Below are 22,243 nucleotides of genomic sequence, written 5' to 3'. Positions count from 1 at the left end.
ATATACTCTACAGTAGACGACCCTATGGGCCATGTACTCTACCGTAGACGACCCTATGGGCCATCTACTCTACAATAGACGACCCTATGGGCCATCTACTCTACAATAGACGACCCAATGGGCCATCTACTCTACAGTAGACGACCCAATGGGCCATCTACTCTACAGTAGACGACCCAATGGGCCATCTACTCTACAGTAGACGACCCTATGGACCATCTACTCTACAGTAGACGACCCTATGGACCATATACTCTACAGTAGACGACCCTATGGGCCATGTACTCTACCGTAGACGACCCTATGGGCCATCTACTCTACAATAGACGACCCTATGGGCCATCTACTCTACAGTAGACGACCCAATGGGCCATCTACTCTACAATAGACGACCCAATGGGCCATCTACTCTACAATAGACGACCCTATGGGCCATCTACTCTACAGTAGACGACCCAATGGGCCATCTACTCTACAGTAGACGACCCAATGGGCCATCTACTCTACAGTAGACGACCCAATGGGCCATCTACTCTACAGTAGACGACCCAATGGGCCATCTACTCTACAGTAGACGACCCAATGGGCCATCTACTCTACAGTAGACGACCCAATGGGCCATCTACTCTACAGTAGACGACCCAATGGGCCATCTACTCTACAGTAGACGACCCTATGGACCATCTACTCTACAGTAGACGACCCTATGGACCATATACTCTACAGTAGACGACCCTATGGGCCATGTACTCTACCGTAGACGACCCTATGGGCCATCTACTCTACAATAGACGACCCTATGGGCCATCTACTCTACAATAGACGACCCTATGGACCATCTACTCTACAGTAGACGACCCTATGGGCCATCTACTCTACAGTAGACAACCCTATGGACCATCTACTCTACAGTAGACGACCCTATGGACCATCTACGCTACAGTAGACGACCCTATGGTCCATCTACGCTACAGTAGACGACCCAATGGGCCATCTACTCAGTAGACGACCCAATGGGCCATCTACTCAGTAGACGACCCAATGGGCCATCTACTCTACAGTAGACGACCCAATGGGCCATCTACTCTACAGTAGACGACCCAATTGGCCATCTACCCATATACTCTACAGTAGACGACCCAATGGACCATCTACTCTACAGTAGTCGACCCTATGGGCCATCTACTCTACAGTAGACGACCCAATTGGCCATCTACCCATATACTCTACAGTAGACGACCCAATGGACCATCTACTCTACAGTAGTCGACCCTATGGGCCAGGTACTCTACAGTAGACGACCCTATGGGCCATCTACTCTACAGTAGACGACCCAATTGGCCATCTACCCATATACTCTACAGTAGGCGACCTTATGGGCCATCTACTCTACAGTAGACGACCCTATGGGCCATCTACTCTACAGTAGACGACCCTATGGGCCATCTACTTTACAGTAGGCGACCTTATGGGCCATCTACTCTACAGGAGACGACCCAATGGGCCATCTACTCTACAGTAGACAAGCCAATGGGCAATCTACTCTACAGTAGACGACCCAATGGGCCACCTACTCTACAGTAGTCGACCCAATGGGCCATCTACTCTACAGTAGACGACCCAATTGGCCATCTACCCATATACTCTACAGTAGACGACCCAATGGACCATCTACTCTACAGTAGACGACCCAATGGGCCATCTTTTCTACAGTAGACCGTGTCAGAAACAGTAGACGACCCTATGGCCCAGGTACTCTACAGTAGACGACCCAATGGGCCATCTGCTCTACAGTAGACGACCCTATGGGCCATCTACTCTACAGTAGACGACCCTATGGGCCATCTACTTTACAGTAGGCGACCTTATGGGCCATCTACTCTACAGGAGACGACCCAATGGGCCATCTACTCTACAGTAGACGAGCCAATGGGCAATCTACTCTACAGTAGACGACCCAATGGGCCATCTACTCTACAGTAGACGACCCAATGGGCCATCTACTCTACAGTAGACGACCCAATTGGCCATCTACCCATATACTCTACAGTAGACGACCCAATGGACCATCTACTCTACAGTAGACGACCCAATGGGCCATCTTTTCTACAGTAGACCGTGTCAGAAACAGTAGACGACCCTATGGGCCAGGTACTCTACAGTAGACGACCCAATGGGCCATCTTTTCTACAGTAGACCGTGTCAGAAACGGATTTCATCCAAACATACTTGAGGTCTACAACCATTATTTCGATGAGGCACATTTGGCCCGTATGAAAGTTTATATAACCTTGTTAGTCTAAAGACTAAGGGTATAAAAATGGTACAATTTTCGAAAATAGGAGATTTTGCAGGTGCGAAAATGGGACTGCGATTCGGTATTGTCTCCATATATCGGTATCTACAGATGTCATCTATTTGATTCGAGAATAGTTTTGGAATTTTAACCGAAGGTAGTTTTTTGGATCCTCATATAAATTCACGAAAGTTAATCCTTATGGTCTTGTTTAGAACGATATAACCCTTTCCGTTTATACTTCCTGACATAATCGCACAAAAGGTATAGAAAATACATTTACCAACCAAAATAGTTGATGGGCAAACATACAACACTACGTAGAGCACTTGGTATGTTCAAGTACCTCCTCCACAATAATTCAACCTTTTGCACTTAAAACCACTTTTGGATTCGGTTGATATTTAAAATGAAGGTGGTCTTCATTATTGGCTTATTTAAAATTTATTTAAAATTAAGAATAGAAGTAGTGTAGAATATGAGGTAACATTTTCAAGTCGATCGGAACAATATCGCCTGAGATATGAGCTTTGAAAGTTAAAACATTATGTTGTTTTGTATGCAACATAGAAAATAAAAATGTAGTTTTCTTGGAAAAAAAATCATGCAAAATTACCTTTTTGGGGCTTTTCAAGTGGGGGCCACCCCTTAATGTCATCTTGCAGAACTCAAACGTGATCAGTCACAAAAGGTTATTGAAAAAAGTACTTCCTATTGGATCACCCTATAGAATCTCAAAATTCTTCCCGACTCTGTTTTCTAGTTTCAACCATCCATGGCCTGGATGATTTTCACTTTTCTTAACCCCTTCAGGGATCAGCCACACAAAAGTGTATGGAATGAATGTGTGTGCGTATGTGTATGTGAGTGCACATTCTGATGATAATTATTACAAATTAAACTGGTTATTAACTGTTGCTAGTCGGCTGTCGTTGTCGCATTTATTGTCGTGTTTAGTTAAATTAATGTTCATTTTTGGGGCGTTGACATTTGTGTGGTTTACCACGAAGAAGAAGCATACACGATGTAGTGGAGGCAGCAGTGAGGCGAACGATAGGCAAGCATATAAAGACGCCACTGCTTAGTGGCAACATTTGAACTGTTAGCCAGTTGTGGCTGGCTGCTTACTGGTGGCTGGCTTAATTAATACATTTAGATGATGTGTTGTAAACACTGCTACAACAAGTTTAAATTCCCTAAGCGGGAGAATGCAAAAAAAAACAAAAGTCATAGTTCGTTCATTCACAACTCCCCATAGCAAAAAGAAGCAAAAAAAAAAAAAACGAAATAGAAACGGCAGCTGTAGTGTGGTGTGTGTTTCTTTTTGTGAGTTGCCTCCTCTGGAGTAGCTTCTAAATGAAATTGTTTCATATCTGCTCTAGTTGTTGCTTTTGTTTATTTTATTTTTATTTTTTGCCATGGTGGTTACTGATGCCGCGATAATAGTGGTAGCAATGTTGAGACTTGTTTAGCATTAACTTTGCACCACATCCACCCCATCCCGAAAAGCCGGGCCTTCATTGTATCTTCTTTGAAAGGAGTTGATAGCGTTAATTAACGACATTTGCCATAAAAAGGCCGTACACATTTTTCTAAAATTGTATGGCCATCACTTCTGATGATGGGACACTTTTACTATTTGCCATTCTTCTTCGTTTTTTCTGGCGTTGACTTTTTGATGCAGCTGTACGTACGACATCATTCTAAAGTTAGGTATAACGTCATTATGAAAATATTTATTCCTTAATTAGTTGTCAAATAAATTTTTTGCATGAACTATGAAATATGGGTCAGCGACTACAATTAATACTGTTTCTCCATGTGCGGGAGTGAAAATTCTTCGGTGGTTTTGATATTCATGTGGATTGGTATGCCAAGTTTTAAATAAATTGAATTATAAGTTAGAAACGGTTTATATGGCGGGCTATTAATTGTATTGGAATGCCATCACCGTATTCCCCGAACGTCAGGATTTTTGTTCATTTTAATGGCATGAAAAGATAGAAACGAACATCAACACAGGGGACAAGGACTACTTTCATATTGAGAATTTAGAATATGAGGGTGTCTAGTCAGTAACTATTTAACTTTTTTTTCTTCCCGGCCAGGGGCAGTGACCTCAGCAACTACATGTTCGTGTTCGTCTTAATTTTTATTTTGGGAACGGTATGTCCCGGAATGCCTGCTCCGGATTCTTTTGGTCCGTACCGGCATAGAGTGTAACCCCGGACCATGGTTTTGCACCGTTTGTCAGCGTCTCATCCACCATAGGTCGGTGTAGCTGAGATGCAACGGGTGTCGTGGATGGGTGCATTTCAGGAACTGTTCAAGCCTGACTTTCCTGAGGGAAGGGAAGTGAAGGTCAGGCCAGACCTTCCGATAGGTATTATATCGCTTCGTGCTACGGCTACGTGATCCCCAGTGAGTCTTCGTCATCATCGGATTATGAAACTCCCCAGCAATCTCCCCAACAGCAGTACCAGCCGCAGTCTTTAACACCGCGAATTGCTGTTCCAGTCCCTGAGCATGTGACATTCCTGCAGCTAACTGCGATGGTCTTCGTCAATGACATCAATGTGATCGTGAATTTTATAAGTCATTCAGCCCTAGGGAATGACCAGAGAGACATAGATCTGGCTGAGCACTGTGAACGACGACGAAACCACCAGGATTACAGGAGAGCGCCATAGTTCGCCTCCATGGCGTCACCTGGTCGGACGAATGACGTGACTTGCCAACCCGTCATTTCCTTTGGGTCGGACCATCTCCTAATAATCATCAATAATCCCAATCAATTGACCACCCGACTTCATAACCTCTGAATCTAATTGGCAAGGATTCAGGGAATTCACTAAGCAACGCTTCAGAGAACTGCCCAATCCCTCTGATGTTTGGGTAGCAGAGAGGAAGTTCCGAGATATCATTACTGCTGCAGCCGCTCGCTATATTCCAGCTGTTGGAATACCTGAAATAAGACCTAATTTCCCAGCAGAGACTACGGGATTATCAAATGAGCGTGATGAGCTTCGCCGCACGAACCCTAATGACCCCAGAGTCAGAGAACTGATAGTGGAAGTCAATCGGTTAGTCGGTGAACACAAGCGGAAAAAGAAGCTAGAATATCTGAAGTGCTGCAACATTGGAACCGGTTGTTGTAAATTGTGGACAACGGTTAAAGCGCTATCGAACCCTGGTAGGAGGGATGAACGGAGATCTGTCATATTTAACTGTGGGGCTATGACAGATCTGAAGAGGTGCGCGGTCTATTTTTGACGACAATTTATCGAGCACTCCGATAGCAACCGGGCGAACAGAAGTGTTTACGTCGTTTGCGGTATCTTGCAGCCGAGGAGAAACCACCACAATTTACGGTGGGTGATGTTGCAAATGTTATCCGAGGCTCAAAATCATCCAAAGCGCTTGGACATGGCGTAATTTCAATGGTGATGATAAAAGAGCTGTATGACCCGGGAGTCATAAAGGTCCTCAACATATCGATAACCACCCTAGTAGTTCCCGAAGCCTGCTGCTGAAGCCTGGAAAGGATGCTAGCAAAGGTGAATCATACAGGCCGATTTCACTTCTATCGCCATTAGCAAATATACTCGAGGCTTTACTCCTCCCCAGCATCAGAGCGTGTTATGCAGTTGCGGATCATCAACACGGCTTCCGGAAGCCACATAGTGCCACAACAGCACTGCACGCCATTTCTACATATATTGGCCGAGGACTCAACCAGGACAAACCATGCTAACGAACAGTGATGGTAGCATTGGATCTGTGCAAAGCGGTCAGTCATGCTAGGCTGTTCGAGGATATCGAGAATACTAACCTCCGGTCGCCAGTCATATGTGGAATTCAGAGACAGGAAGTCCAAACCCCGTAGAGTGAAGCAGAGAGTTCCCCAAGGAGGGGTGATAACTCCGGAATTATTTACAGTCACATTCGATAGCATGTATAAGTCGTCCGAGCAAGCTACAGTTGAGAAATAGGAACAAGGTCCTCAAGTCTCTAGCCGGCAGCACTTGGGGTGCGGATAAAGAAACCTTTTGGTAAGCTATGAGGCACCAGCGTGGTTTGCTAATGTAAAGTGGGGTACACACGATCAGTTTTGACTGTCAGTTTTGCTCAAATAATTGGTTGCTTGCCAGTGTGGCCGTTCACTTTTATCAGTCATCAGAGAGTTCCCCAAGGAGGAACTGTTTAATCTTTACCTTTCTGCAATTCCACACCCTCCCGACGTACACGGATGATTGTACGCTCATGACGTCAGGTCCCACCATTAATAGCATTTGTGACAGGCAAAACGCCTACCTTATTGATCTTATAGAGTTTTTCCATATTAGGAATATCAAACTATCCACCGCTAAGTCAACAGCCACACTTTTCACCACATGAACGGCACAAACGAAGCTCCCACTGAATGTGCAAGTTCAATTATTCCGACCACAAACTTCCCCAAGGTCCTGGGGGTCACTATCGATAGCATGTATAAGACGTCCGAGCACGCTACAGTTGAGAAACAGGAACAAGGTGCTCAAGTCTCTAGCCGGCAGCACTTGGGGTGCGGATAAAGAAACCTTGTTAACCACATACAATGCGATATTTTGGTCTGTGGTAAACTATGGGGCACCAGCGTGGTTTGCTAACGTAAGTGATACGCAATGGGATAACTTACAAATCTGCCAGAATGTTGCCCTGAGAACAGCAACAGGGTGTCACCACATGTCTTCAGTGGACCATTTACATGAGGAGACCAAGATACTGCTGGTGCATCGACACAACAGGATGTTGACGTTGCAGTACTTGCTTGGATGCTATAGGCAAGAACACCGAAATCATCACCTGGTGGATATGCCCAAATACCCCGGGCGATTTCGTGATTTGGAAAGGGAGGATATTAAAGAGAATACCCTAGATCAACGTTCTTATCAGGCAGATTTGAGAGATATTCACATTGATGCGGTCGCTCAGGCTTTAGCAGCCTATAGTGCGAATATCGTCCTCGAAGTTCACCCACGTGGCAGTAGAAGAGCAACAGCAGTCAAGGCAAGCGAAAGTCGTGTTGGCACAACTAAGATCTGTTTGGTGCAGCCGCCTCAATTCTTACTGGGCCCAGCCCCACTTTGGACTAATTCTATTCAGATGGCGTCCTTTCTGAACTTGGAGCTGGAGGCAGAGCCGAATCAATGAAATGAGAACATACACTTAAATGTAGAAGCTGCTTCAACAACAACATAATGTTTCTCTTGCGTCACTTCACCGAGTGCTGTGAGATCCACTTATACAGTTTAAACAGATTCCAAAGAAGATTGCACTATTTATGTTGATCCATGAAAAGCTTGTACAAAAAACTTATACATACGGCACCGTCTCGACTATAGCCTTTGCTTGTTTTTCTATAACGATCTTCCCTGTAACGAATACTTCTCTATAACGAAGTTGTTTTTAAGACACAAGTGGAAATTCTCGCACAAAAAAAAAAAAAGAATTTTTCTAATTCGTTACAGAAAAGTTCGCCTGTATATAGGGTCTGATAATTCCGAATCGCGTACCGAACCTAGTACGACACCACTTGCAGATAAGCTTTGCATGTCTGAAATATTCAGGAAATGAAAGTCAACAAAAAGCGTGAAAGACAGGGCCAGCGTTTAAGTATGCTAGACGGGGAGCAATGCACTGCGCTGGATTGTTGCAGGTATAATAAAATTTCTGAGTTGTTTTAATTCCCTCTTATGTAGGTTATTCAAATTGTATTGGAAATAAAATCAACCTCGTGTCATAAAATCAACAACAATTATAATTCATGTTAATTTTGCAAATAATTTTGTGAATGGAAAATTTACATAACCGCATCTATTCACGATTCATTCATTCATTCATGACGTTTAGTATGTCATTTTTCCTTGCAATAGCAATGACAATAAATGCAACGCTAATGAATGCAATTTACTAGACAATGCTTTTCTATGTGGATTAAGAGTCTGTTTAGGATAAATGTAAACACTTCACTGTTTTAAACCATTAGTGTAAATGCGCCATAAGAACTGTCGAGGGAACGGCGGTAAGATGTAACAAGCGCAGCCGTGGAGTGTTGGAGTTCTTTTCTCACGCACACATACTTACGTCTAACTGTCATTCCACTCTGTAAAACATAAATTTCCAGTAGAAAAGCCGGTTTTGGCTAATCGAAGTTTTTTGCATTTCATTTATTGTAAAAAGTAGCGCGCGACTGAAAAGACCTCCCACAAACCAAGCAGTGAAACATACAAAAACATACAAGTACATACAAAATAAGTCAAACGAAAACCAAAAGTTAAGATCTTAAACTAGAATTGTTAAAAGCAAACACACAAAAAGCATACAAACATAGCTACCAAGCAATAAAATCCCCAAAAAACTACAAAACAAAATACAATTAGTGAACTAAAGTTATACAAGAATTAGAGAACATACCCTGGTGTAATAAAATAAAACTTACCTGCTAGAAAATAAATAAGTTAAAACCCTCAAGCCTAGTAAATTATACTACCTAAATCTAAAGAATTGAGCTACTTAAACCTAGTTATTTTTTGCCTAATATTAAATTCCGAAGAAGCCTAAAATTTACCTAAATCAAGCTCTTTCTAAAAATCCTAACCTAAATCAAACCCTGGAAAATTGTGCTATATAAAACCTGAATTCCTATATATAACCTAAAAGTGCTAAAAGTGAACTGTAAAAACATCTCATATACTAAAGTCTAACCTAGAGATAAAATCATTTAAAGCTAATGTGAATTTAAAAGCCTACAATAAAAACCACAAAGAGAATTTGCATAAAAGAAAATAAAAACGGAGTTTTGATATTGCAACGAAGGAAAAAAAACCAAAGGCAAGTGTATCCCAATAAACATTTTGGTCCTTCGAGCCGGATAGAAAAAAGTGTCGTTTTTTAAATAACTAAAAACAAAAAAATAAACAAGCATAAAGGTGACGAAAAGCGTGATTTAAACAAAACAACAAGAACACCGTGAGTAGTTATATACAAGATCGGCAAAAACAAATAACATTTATTACACAACAAAAAAGTAACTAAAATCTACCCAACAAACCAATTGTGATAAAAATACAAATCAATAGATAACAAACAAAATTAGTAAACATCAAACTACAGAAAAGTGGGAAAAGAGGTCACGGAAATTACAAAAAATATAGTGCTACAAAGACATTTACATACAAAACTCAACACAGTGAGCGAATACGCCAGATAGTCGGACGGACAAGGAAGAGAACACAAGCCATTACAGGAGGAAGAACAAGCAGCCGTGCAAGCCGGACGGACAACAGGAAACATACACAAACCCATACCCCTAAAACCAAAGGCAAGTGTATCCCAATAAACATTTTGGTCCTTCGAGCCCAGCATACAAAGTGAGTACTTGGTGAAATTTCTTATTAGTCCGACACAAAGGAGAGTATCGGGAGCTGGCAAATTCTCAATATTTGCCCAGAGCCCATATCTTCAAGAACCCTATATTCCAAAACTCCCCCTGACCTTTTTAAGATCTGCTTTTCTGCCACAAGACGCCATAGGAAAAAAAAAACCCCTAATAGTTGACCCAAAGATTACTCACATATAACTGACACTAATTTTGTTGAAACACAAGTACATACATACATACATGCCAAAAATTTCGTATATAATCTTGTCAAAAGTACATAAGATAATTGGGAATTGCACTGGAATGAACTGAACGCGGAGTTCAAATACGCCATATTGAAATGAAAACTTATATGTTTTGGAAAGTTTTTTTGGAAAAATACCGTCGAATAACCACATAATCGCCATATTGCTACAAAAATACATAAATTCTTTGGAAATTCTTGGAAAAAGAGCGTCATCATATTTTACATAACAAGAAATACATAACGAAGTATATAGATACCGTCTGGTGGACAGACATTCAAAGCCATCACACTTATTCCAATTGTTAATGAACTTTTTGAACAATTTGAGAAAAAAATCCGCGTCTGGTGCACAGACGAAAAATAAGGAAAAACTTACAGAATTTGAAGCTCAATCCAAGCTATTACTGCAATCAAACAAGTCTGTTGGACAGACAGATTTAATACCAAATTTTTTAGCCACTTATTTTATATATTTTTTATCATTTTTCTTACATATATATAACAATTTTGCAAAATTTAAACCTGTCTGTGACCCAAAATAATTCTGGTAATTAAATCGGAATATTTTGCTGGTAAAATCTTGTTTCGTGCATGGGAACCTTTGGTTGCCAAACAACTTTGACTTTTGGGTGGGAAAATTTTGTGGAAATTTTTACAAACCTTTGTGACATTCATCTTTGATACGGATTTTTGTGGAGTTCCCCGAACTAACTCGTAAAAGGGCGTTCTTGTAAGAAACCTTTCGTCAACATAAATCGATAAAATCCTCCTAAAACAGGACACTAAGAGATTTTATAACGATTTGTTGTTAATTTGACCCGTAAAACTTGGAAAAATTTATTCTCCTTAGAGACTTTGGAGGATAACCCAGCACACAAATTCAATATAACTCTAATTCGAGGCTAATTGTTTGGGAATTTTGTGGAAAAAGTTTTTTTTCTTCAACATAATCTCGTGCGGCTGAACAAACGTGTCAACAAAAGGACATTCTTTGCTTTATTGGACTTTTCAAAAATTTCATAGCTGTATATATTCCGGTTTTTGTCGTCTTGTTTTCTGCGTCGACATAAAAAATTCTTTCTGATCGAAGCCCGTTTGTCTCATATCTCATTTCTGCCATTTGGACAAAAGAATAATTCTAAATTTGACTCCTCAAATCTTGTGATCTCCTGTGTTACAAAGTTTTTCTCGGGAATTGGGAAGGAATTTTTACTCGCCTTGGATTTTCAAGCAAGTTTTTACTGTTTCTCATTCGCTTGGCTTAGAAAATTTCAATTTAGCTTCTGTTTTCGTTGATGAGAATATTTAAAGGCAAACTTACTTCAATTTTGATTACCAAAATTTGAAAAAAAGTTTAAAAAATCCTCTATAAAGTGAGTCCTACTCGGCGGGCTTCTTTCTTATTTTGACTTGAGCAAAATTATCGTAAAGTTAAACGCCCAGCTACAAGATGGATAAGATTCTGCGCGACAAATTCGCTAACTGCGCCAACGATCTTATGGATTACATTTCAATATTCTCACTGACAGACCCAGAAGACACTTTGGAAACCTTGGAATCAACGCGTGCCGGATTCGATTCAGCGTGGGAAAAAGTCAAGCAGTCATATCTCGAATGTAGAAGTCGTATTCCAGAAGAAGGAGAAAAACCTATAGACCAGGACAAGCTAAGGAAGAATTATTTGGAAATCATGAAAGAATATAAAAAGGCGCTGAGCGCAATTAATATCAAAATTCAGAAGGTTGTAGATTATCAGACTCTAGAGAAAATGAAGAGGGAATCGCAAGCTCCGCAGCAAGGAAAGGAAGAAAAGACCACATCAGTATCGCGTCTGCCACCGTGTGACACAGATACATTCAGAGGAGGATACAGCGAATGGCCAACCTTTCGAGATCTTTTTACGGCAATATATATAAAAGGCACCAATTTGAGCAACGTTGAAAGGTTATTTCACTTAACAAAAAAGACTGCTGGGGAAGCACGAGAGATCATCAGCCACGTCCCATTGACAAATGATGGCTTCGAGTTAGCCTGGAGAAACTTAACGGATAGATACGAGAACAAAAGGATGCAGGTCAACGAACAAGTTAAGATTCTTTTTAATCTGCCTGGCGTTTCTGCAGATTCAAGCCAAACGATACAAAAGTTACAGCGCACTGTGAACAGTTGTCTACAGACCCTTGAGGTACTCGAAGTTGATGTCAAAGGATGGGACCCGTTGCTAATATACTTATGTTCAACAAAATTACCTAGAAGTTTCTTGGAGGAATTTGAAAATTCGCTCAGCGATTGTAAAAATCTGCCAAAATGGGATCAATTCGATTCATTTTTAACAACGAAGTTCAAGACAATGGAATCCGTGGGAAACATAAAACCTTCAACGTCGAAAGTCACTCAACAGAAACAAACCACCAACTATAATAAACCTAGATTTTTGAACACATTTCAAACAAATGTTACCAAACCCACAAATAAATTTGGAGGAAGACCCGATTCAAGCCAACCTCAACAAAACAAACCACAAATTTCTCAAACTTGCCAACTTTGCCATTCGAACCATTTCATCAGAGATTGTATGGAGTTTTTGAAGAAGAGTATCAACGACAGGATACACATCGTAAAAACTACACACTTATGTTACAACTGCCTTTCGTCAAAACATGGAGTAAAAGATTGCAAGAGTCGTTTTGGTTGCCGAAATTGTACAATGAGACATCATACTTTGCTACACAAGGGAACGGAAACCCACAATACAAACTCATACCTAGCTCGAGTGGAAGACCAACCTAGCACAAGTGCTTCCGCTCAATCAACTCAGATACAGTCCACAACAAACCTAGAACCGACAACAGTCACAACTATGACCCTTCAGGATAAAAACATTGGAGAAAAACAAGCTGGAGGAACCTTATTATTCACTGCAATTGTACAAATCGAAACTAAAGGACAACTTTATGATGCCAGAGCTCTGATAGATTCTGGATCACAATCTACATTCATTTCCGAAAAGCTGAAGAACCTTTTGAAATTACCAACAAGAAGTAACCTGGTTCATGTAACTGGCTTAAGTCAGTTCGTATCGGAGACATCAACAAAATCTTGCTTATTTACAATGCGATCAAGATTCGACCCTAGCTTCAAACTGGAAGTGTGGGCTCCAGTTTTAAGGACCCTGCCATCAAAACTACCATCGCAGAACTTAGATAAAACAAAACTTAGAGAGGTAACATCACTGGAACTAGCTGATCCGAAATTTTATATTAGTCAACCCATCGATTTACTAATTGGAATGGATATCGGGCCTTTAATCTTCACAACGGAAACTCCAATGCAAACGTATGGATCAATTTTGACTCAAAAAACAAAATTTGGATGGATCGTTGGAGGACCCATTCCTGGAAATACTAATCAACACAAACAAATATCGCTACATAATACTACCTCGATTGAAAAAATTCTTACACGCTTTTGGGAGGTGGAAGAGACCCCTAAAAAAGTTTTAAGGTCAGATGAAGACCAATACTGCGAGAGGAATTATATGGAGACGACAAGACGAAATGAGGAAGGAAGATATGTAGTGACTCTCCCATTCAAACAATGCGAAGAATTGGGAAATTCGAGAAATATTGCATTGGCTCAGTTCTACAGAATGGAGAGAAAATTAATGAAAACCCCAGAAATTAAGGAAGAATACGACAAGTCGATTCTAGAGTATCTGGAACTTGGGCACATGAGGAAAATTGGTCCGGAGGAAGTTGACAAGGTACCAAATTATTACTTGCCCCATCATGCCGTCATAAAACCCGATCGACTCACTACGAAATTAAGAGTTGTATTCAACGCGTCATGCCCCAGCTCAAACAAAACAAGTCTTAACGACATATTGTTTCCGGGACCCATTTTGCAACAAGACTTAGTACTACAAATTCTAAAATGGAGATTCTTCAAGTACGCATTCAACGCTGACATCACAAAGATGTACAGGCAAATATTTTTGGACCCAAATCTCACGAAGTACCAACGAATTTTATTCAGGAAAGCGCCAACAGACCCAGTTGAAGATTATGAGTTATTAACTGTGACATTTGGAGTCAATTGCGCGCCGTTCTTGGCTTTAAGGACTCTTATTCAGTTAGCTGAGGATGTGAAAGAATTGTATCCGAGAGCAGCGAGCATTATTTTGGAAAATCTCTATGTAGATGATGTTCTTGCTGGAGGACACTCCATAGAAGAAACCATTACCGCAAGAAAAGAGTTAGTTTCAGCCCTAGAGTCTGCCGGGTTTAGACTTATGAAATGGGCATCAAACCATCATACAATCATAAAGGATATTCCACAAGATAATTTATTACCGCTCAATTGGTTGGATATCTCTGAAGATGCGTCTACGAAGACTCTGGGAATCAGGTGGAACATTTCAGGCGACTTCTTTTCTTTTACACCCCCCGATATGGAGAATAGGAATACATACACCAAAAGAGAAGTGCTTTCTACGATTGCTAAGCTCTTTGACCCGTGTGGATGGCTAGCGCCTGTTATAGTCGTCTCCAAGTTGATAATGCAGCAAATTTGGCTTGATAAAATCGACTGGGACGACCCATTAAAACCCATAACACATATGAATTGGAACAACTTTGTGAGAAACAGCAAGGACATTGAGCACCTAAAGGTTCCAAGATGGATAAACTTCACTCCTAGTTGTTCGGTGGAAATACATGGATTTTGCGACGCCTCCGAAAGCGCATATGGGGCAGCCTTGTATATTCGCATAGAAAACCCTGATCTCAGTACTGCAACATTCTTACTGACCGCAAAAACAAGAGTTGCACCGATCAAAAAGCTTTCGATACCGCGGCTAGAGTTATGTGGAGCGGTTTTGCTGTCAAAATTAGCCGCAAGCTTAATGAAGAATATTCAGATTTCAAACTATTCGACCCAGTTTTGGACAGACTCTACCATAGTCTTGGCTTGGTTAAAAAAGCCGGCTTGTCACTGGAGTACCTTCGTGGGAAACCGTATTGCTGAAATTTCTGAGAATGTTGGTCAGGAAGGATGGAGACATGTTGACTCGGAGAGCAACCCAGCAGACATTGCCAGTCGGGGCTGTGCTCCCAATGATTTGAAAAGTCATGAACTTTGGTGGCATGGACCTCAGTGGCTCAAATGGCCTAAGGAAAGATGGCCTTCGAAGGAAATACAACCTGAGACCAATTTAGAGGTTAAAGCTGTTAAGGTACAAGCGCTTACACTCCTTGAGGGCGAGAAAAAAGATCCTTTAGCTGGTATATCGTCTCTTAGCCGGGTTTATAGAGCATACGCCTACGCCTTACGGTTTTGGAAGAACACCGGGGTAAATCGACAACGTCTTAGAGTCTCATCCGAAGAGCTGAATGCCGAGGAAATTCAAGACGGCAAACGAGCTAGCATCATTATGACCCAGAGGTTCTTTTATGAGGACGAGTACGAGGCCTTGGAGAAAAGGACTCGGATTTCGTCAAAAAGCCCACTTTTGGCACTAAACCCTTACATAGACCCCAAGGGAATCATGCGAGCTAACGGCAGGTTGGCACGGTCACCAGCGCTAAGTGATAGCGAACGCCATCCTATAATTTTACCACATGATGCGGTCTTTAGCAAATTACTTGTCGATTTTGCTCACAAAACGACGTTACACGGTGGAAATCAGCTGTTGATGCAAGTAATAAGGTCAGAATTTTGGGGTTTTGGTCTCAAATCTTTAGTGAAAAGGACTATTCGCAACTGCAAGGTGTGCATTATACATAAAAAGCGAACCCAGACCCAAATCATGGCCTCACTTCCACCTGAACGCACCTTTTTATCACGACCCTTTACGAATACAGGAGTAGATTTCGCGGGACCCTTCAATATCAAAAGTTACTCGGGACGGGCCTGCTTCATTACAAAGGGCTACGTCTGCCTGTTTGTCTGCTTCGCAACAAAAGCCATACATTTAGAACCTACTAGCGATTTGTCAACATATGCTTTTCTTGCCGCGTTCTCTAGGTTTGTTAGCAGGCGAGGTTGTCCGTTGTGCATCTACTCTGATAACGGCACAAATTTCGTGGGGGCCGCCGATCTTTTGAAAAGAGACAGGATTGCTCTCATGAAGAATTTACAAACTAGCACGGTTCAGAATAACTTTCATCAAAATCTTAGCTGGAAATTCATTCCGCCCGGAGCTCCTCATATGGGCGGCCTGTGGGAGGCCGGTGTTAAGTCATTTAAACAGCATTTGAGGAAAAGTATACCAAACATGAACTTTACCTTTGAAGAGTTTACCACTATCCTTACCCGGATTGAAGCCTGTCTTAATTCTCGACCCCTCAGTCCCGCTAGTGACGACCCCAACGATTTTGCACCCTTAACCCCTGGTCATTTCTTGATAGGCACCTCCATTCTGGCTCCTGCTGAGCCTGATATTTCAGACACCGATATTAGCCTCGTTAATCGGTGGAAACGATTAAAAATAATATCACAATTTTTTTGTAATCGTTGGAAGGTAGAGTATCTCAATGAGCTTCACAGAAGAACCAAATGGAAGTATGAGACAGACAATTTAAAAGAAGGCGACTTAGTGGTCATTAAGGATGATAGGTTGGCTCCTCAGGAATGGAGGATGGGGAGAATTGAAAAGACTCACCCAGGTAGCGATGACAATATCAGGGTTGTTGACGTACGTACTTCTAGTGGCATATTAAGCAGACCTATAACCAAAATTGTTAAGCTCTTCTCCGATTGACTAGTCGGACACTATTCAAAAAAGAAGTTTGTACTCGCATCTCATTTTTTCATTTCAGATATGGCTGCCTATTTGCCTAATCAAGACTACCGCTTGTATGAAGTAGAAGATGCCGGACCCACCAGTGCCAACCGAATTCGTCAACCTAGACACCAACAACCTCGAGCCTCACGACATGAGCGAAGACCAGAGGAGCGTAGCCGTTCTAGTCAGCACCGGGTTCAAGGAGAAGAGCACAGGGAGAGGCCCAGTTTTTGGCAGCGCGCATGTGGTCTTTGCCAGGAGGATCACCCTTTAAATTCGTGCCGAAGATTCCTTGAACTCAGCCCCTATCAAAGATATGAGACCATTGAAAGGCGGAGCTACTGCCGCAACTGCCTGGCACGCAGCCATCTTGCCCCGGACTGCCCCTCCCTCCACACGTGTAGACATTGTGATTACCGGCACCACACCCTCATACACGGGGCCCCACAACTGAATAATTCCTTGCAGCCGCCATCGCCATCCCCCGTATTAAGGTGGAATTTAGTATTCGTGCCTACAGCCATGGTACAGGTAGTGGGAGAGGAAGCCGACTCCCCTTCGATAGTTCGGGCATTGATACAACAAGGGGCCTCGATGTCTCGAATCTCGTATTCATCGTTTCAGAGGATGGGCTTACGGTCCTTCATATTTCTTGGCCATCGATTCACCTCCTTCAAAATCAAGGCGAGAAATCAAGCCTCCAACTGGGCCTTGAAGGTGTACGCTTTGATCACCGATGAGTTGCCATATAGACCGTACTGCGATCCCATTATCGAGGACCCGACAAAGGATTTTTCGGGGGGCAGCCTGGCTGATGTAGACCCGAGGTCCAATACCCCCATTGAACTCGAACTCGGTGCTGACGTTTATTCGGCAATTGTCCAGGAGGGAAAAACTTTTTCCGGTGTAGGCGCTGTGTATGGATTTCAAACGGCCCTCGGTTACTTATTGGCAGGCCCGATTCGCAACCTACCCATCAATAGTCCTTACTGAAGGAAGATACACTTCACTGTTGTGGGGGCAGAAATGTTTAGGATAAATGTAAACACTTCACTGTTTTAAACCATTAGTGTAAATGCGCCATAAGAACTGTCGAGGGAACGGCGGTAAGATGTAACAAGCGCAGCCGTGGAGTGTTGGAGTTCTTTTCTCACGCACACATACTTACGTCTAACTGTCATTCCACTCTGTAAAACATAAATTTCCAGTAGAAAAGCCGGTTTTGGCTAATCGAAGTTTTTTGCATTTCATTTATTGTAAAAAGTAGCGCGCGACTGAAAAGACCTCCCACAAACCAAGCAGTGAAACATACAAAAACATACAAGTACATACAAAATAAGTCAAACGAAAACCAAAAGTTAAGATCTTAAACTAGAATTGTTAAAAGCAAACACACAAAAAGCATACAAACATAGCTACCAAGCAATAAAATCCCCAAAAAACTACAAAACAAAATACAATTAGTGAACTAAAGTTATACAAGAATTAGAGAACATACCCTGGTGTAATAAAATAAAACTTACCTGCTAGAAAATAAATAAGTTAAAACCCTCAAGCCTAGTAAATTATACTACCTAAATCTAAAGAATTGAGCTACTTAAACCTAGTTATTTTTTGCCTAATATTAAATTCCGAAGAAGCCTAAAATTTACCTAAATCAAGCTCTTTCTAAAAATCCTAACCTAAATCAAACCCTGGAAAATTGTGCTATATAAAACCTGAATTCCTATATATAACCTAAAAGTGCTAAAAGTGAACTGTAAAAACATCTCATATACTAAAGTCTAACCTAGAGATAAAATCATTTAAAGCTAATGTGAATTTAAAAGCCTACAATAAAAACCACAAAGAGAATTTGCATAAAAGAAAATAAAAACGGAGTTTTGATATTGCAACGAAGGAAAAAAAACCAAAGGCAAGTGTATCCCAATAAACAGAGTCAATCGCATAAAGGGAGGCAATAAGGGCATCAGGCACGCATTACGCACACATAAGCCATAATTGAACACTACTAATATAAGCAGCGAATTTTAAGCACAACATTTTATGACATTATTAAATGGCTTTTTAAAGTAAACCAAAGGTTAAAGTATTTAATTTGGGGGGGGAGGGCTCTTTGCAAAATTTATTAACATTAGAGATGCATATTTAAAAGTTAAATATTTCTGTTAACTGAGCAGATGCTTCGTAATTCAGAGAAACTCAAATGATTCAACTTCAATTGAATGTGGCCTAGTTTTAATTTTATTAAATACATACTAGGAATTAGCCTAATGCAAGGGGTTAAAAGGTCTTACCTTTATTACAAAGTCGCATACAAAAATATCTGAAAAGAGAGAATTAAATTAAATGAAATTAAAAATATTAGAAAAATGAAAAATAAACCAAAAAAAATGTTTATTTATTAAATAAATTGTTATATTAAAGCAAAGACATTTATTAAAATTTCATTAAAAAATTCTCGAGAGAACATTTTAATAAAAAATTAAATATACAATTTCAATAAAATTACTAATTTTTTTCATTTCGTAAAATTTCATTAAAAATCCACACTTATTTATATACCCTTTCTAGCCTTTAGGCTAGAACAACAACAACTTGTATTTACTTCCCCCCATACGACGGTACAAGTTTCATCAGGGGCAAGTCCATACTTCCTGTGAAAATGACCGGAAAAGTGCAAAAAGCCCCTATAACACCTTGCGTAGTGGTTGGAGCGCAAAATAACTCTCGAACGGATCTGTCGATTCGGTCCAAAATTTGGTCTTCGCAATATTTTATCAAAACATAGTTTAAATTCGAAGATGGGCTATATCGGTCCACTCCTTCCCCACAAAATTTCAAAATGTTGCGAACGATAACTCTTGAAGGGAGTGATCGATGTAATCTATACTTTGCACATCCTAATATATCTACCAGATATAGATCAGGTTCGAATATGGACTATATTTGTCTACTCCTTCTGGTACCTCTCACACAAAATTTCGGATAAGTTCACTTTATGACCTGCCTTCGAATCACTTTGGTTTTTGTTGAAGCGATTTGCATTCGCTACCTCCATTACGACGGTAAACATTTTTTTCAGGGGCAAGTCCATATTTTTTGAGAAAACAGCCTGAAAGGTGTAAAAAACCCCTATGTCACCATATGTGGCGGTCGGAGAGCACGATAACTCTCGAACTATTCAACCGATTTGGTCCAACATTTGGTCTTCGTCATATTATATCCAAACTTAGTTTCATGGATAATACCGGTCCCCAACTGTCGGTACTTCTCCCCAATGTTTAAAAAATGTCACTAAAATGCTAGGACGATATCACTTGGATGGGGCAACCAATTTGGTCCAAACTTTGGATCTCCTAATATTTTATCAACATTTATTTTAACTTCTAAAATGACCAATATCGGTAATCCCTAAGGGTACCTGCTCTACAAAAGTTCAACATTTGTGTATTAGTGCAGTTAATTCCTAATCCACGTTTTTATCGGCAAGTTCAAATGTCCAATAAGGGCCACAAAATTCTGAATAGACCTTAAATACATTCGATCTGTCACATTGGCTGAGGATATATATCTTTTGGCAAAGCCGACTAACACTTTTTTACTTGTTTTTATTAAAATTCACATTTGTTCCTCAGAAAGTTCCTTATAAAATGTCAATAATAATTTAATATATTAAATCCACGAATAATGATGTGTTAGTACCCCTTAAAGTGTCATTAAAATTTCAATTAATTTTTATATTTAATGATGTGAAAGTCTGTCATAAAATGTAATTAAGAATTCAGTATAACGCTGTGTTTAATTTACTAAAAATTAAACGGTTATAGCTGTGGTAGTTCCTCTTAAAATTTATAAGTGAAAATCCACAATATGGGCTGTAAAGATCATCATGAACTAAATAGAAATCCATTCAATTTATATTTAATTTTATTCAGTTTTATTTTATTTTTAATTAACAACTTTTATATAAATATTAATTTTAGATTAATTTGTTTCTTTTTTAATTTAATTTAATGTAATGTAATTTAATTTTGATTTATTAAAAAGTTAATTTTAGTTTGCTTTTATTATATTTTAAATTAAATTAACTTAATTGAATATCAATTTAATATTATTTTAATCTAATTTTAATTTAATTTTAAATTTAATTTAGAAATCTATTAAATTTTAATTTAATTTTATTCAAATTTAATTTATTTTAATTAATAAAATTAAATTAATTTTATCACTTTAAATTAATTATTTTTTTTTTAATTATAATTTAGTATTAATTTAATTTTAATTTAAATGTAATTTAGTTGTGATTTAGTGACAATTTAATTTTAGTTTAATTTAAATTTAATTAACTTAGATTTATTTAGTTTTGTTTAATTGTAGTTTAATTTTTATTAATTAAATAAAATTAACTTAATTTAACATCTATTTAATTTTACTTTAATTGAATTTTTATTTAAATTTAATTTAGAAATATATTAAATTTTAATATAATTTTATTAAATTTTAATTTATTTTTAATTTAAAAATTTAAATTAATATTAATTTATTAATTTTAAATAATTTACTTTTTTAATTTTAATTTAATATTAATTTCAATGTATTTTAAATGTAATTTAATTGTGATTTAGTGATAATTTAATTTTAATTGTAGTTTAATTTAAATTTAATTTTAAATTAATTTGATAACAATTTAATTTTAATTAATTTAATGTATTAATTTTAAATTAATATATTTTTTAATTTTAATTTAGTGTTAATTTAATTTAAATAAAATTTAATTGTGATTTAGTGATAATTTAATTTGATTTTAGTTTAATTTTAGTTCAATTTAAATTAAATTTTAACTTAGTTTTACTTAATTTTTAGTTTAATTCTATTCTAATTTTAAATTAAATTAATTTAATATTAATTTATTTTTATTTTAATCTAATTTTCGTTTAATTTAAATTTAATTTCAATTTAATTTTGTTTAATTATAATTTAAATTTATTTCTTAATTGAGTTTAATTTTAATTGAATTTAGTATTAATTTTCAATCAATATAAATTTTAGTAATAATTTAATTTTAGTTTAATTTTTATTTAAACTGTAAGTAATATTAATTTAATTTAAATTTAAGTCAAATTAATTTAATCATGTTTAGTTATTAACCCATATAAAGCCGCTGGTCGTTTAAACGCCACAAAACATGGCGTTAAGTGGGTTAAATTTCATTAAAAAGTCCACGTTTTAAGCTGTGATACTTGGTCATAAAATTTAATTAAACAATCCACGTTTTAAGCTGTGAAAGTGCTGATAAAATTTCATTTAGAAATCCAGGTTTTAAGCTGTGATAATTACTGATAAAATTTCATTTAAAAGTCCTTGTTATGAGATGTGACAAGTGCTAACAAAATTTCATTTAAAAGTCAATTTTCAAATTTTCAATTGTCTCATAATTCATTTGATGTCAACTTAACCAGAATAACATTATCTGAGAGTGATATTCTTCGT

General features: G+C 38.7%; 3 protein-coding genes across 7 annotated transcripts in view; 2 read left to right on the top strand and 1 right to left on the bottom strand.

Moving 5' to 3' along the window:
• Tsp66E (Tetraspanin 66E) overlaps positions 1-22,243 on the bottom strand; it is a 193,696-nt gene that overhangs the window by 103,818 nt on the left and 67,635 nt on the right. For all 4 annotated transcript variants that reach the window (XM_073985788.1, XM_073985785.1, XM_073985786.1 and 1 more), the window contains exon 3: positions 19,048-19,076. The gene's annotated coding sequence lies outside the window, so the exon portion shown is untranslated. The remainder of the gene's footprint in view (positions 1-19,047; positions 19,077-22,243) is intronic.
• LOC141403414 (uncharacterized) lies at positions 8,508-18,626 on the top strand. Of its 2 annotated transcripts, none has more exons than XM_073985782.1 (2): positions 8,508-9,663; positions 16,785-18,626. In XM_073985782.1, the coding sequence occupies exon 2, from the start codon at positions 16,787-16,789 to the stop codon at positions 17,741-17,743; it is 957 nt and encodes a 318-aa protein (XP_073841883.1). In that variant the 5' UTR covers positions 8,508-9,663; positions 16,785-16,786; the 3' UTR covers positions 17,744-18,626. The 2 variants fall into 2 exon arrangements, with proteins under 2 accessions (XP_073841883.1, XP_073841885.1); XM_073985784.1 differs by having other exon boundaries at positions 8,508-9,708.
• Positions 11,417-16,490, top strand: LOC141401894 (uncharacterized). The gene is made up of 2 exons (XM_073982447.1): positions 11,417-16,437; positions 16,487-16,490. Exons 1-2 carry the CDS (start codon positions 11,417-11,419, stop codon positions 16,488-16,490), a joined length of 5,025 nt encoding a protein of 1,674 aa, XP_073838548.1.

Source organism: Musca autumnalis, unplaced genomic scaffold (genome assembly GCF_047663935.1).
Source record: "Musca autumnalis isolate F117 unplaced genomic scaffold, ASM4766393v1 scaffold_4, whole genome shotgun sequence".
In the NCBI taxonomy this organism is placed as follows: Eukaryota; Metazoa; Arthropoda; class Insecta; order Diptera; family Muscidae; genus Musca; species Musca autumnalis.
Note: the sequence above shows the minus strand (reverse complement) of the source record. Positions and strands in the feature narration are given on the sequence as shown.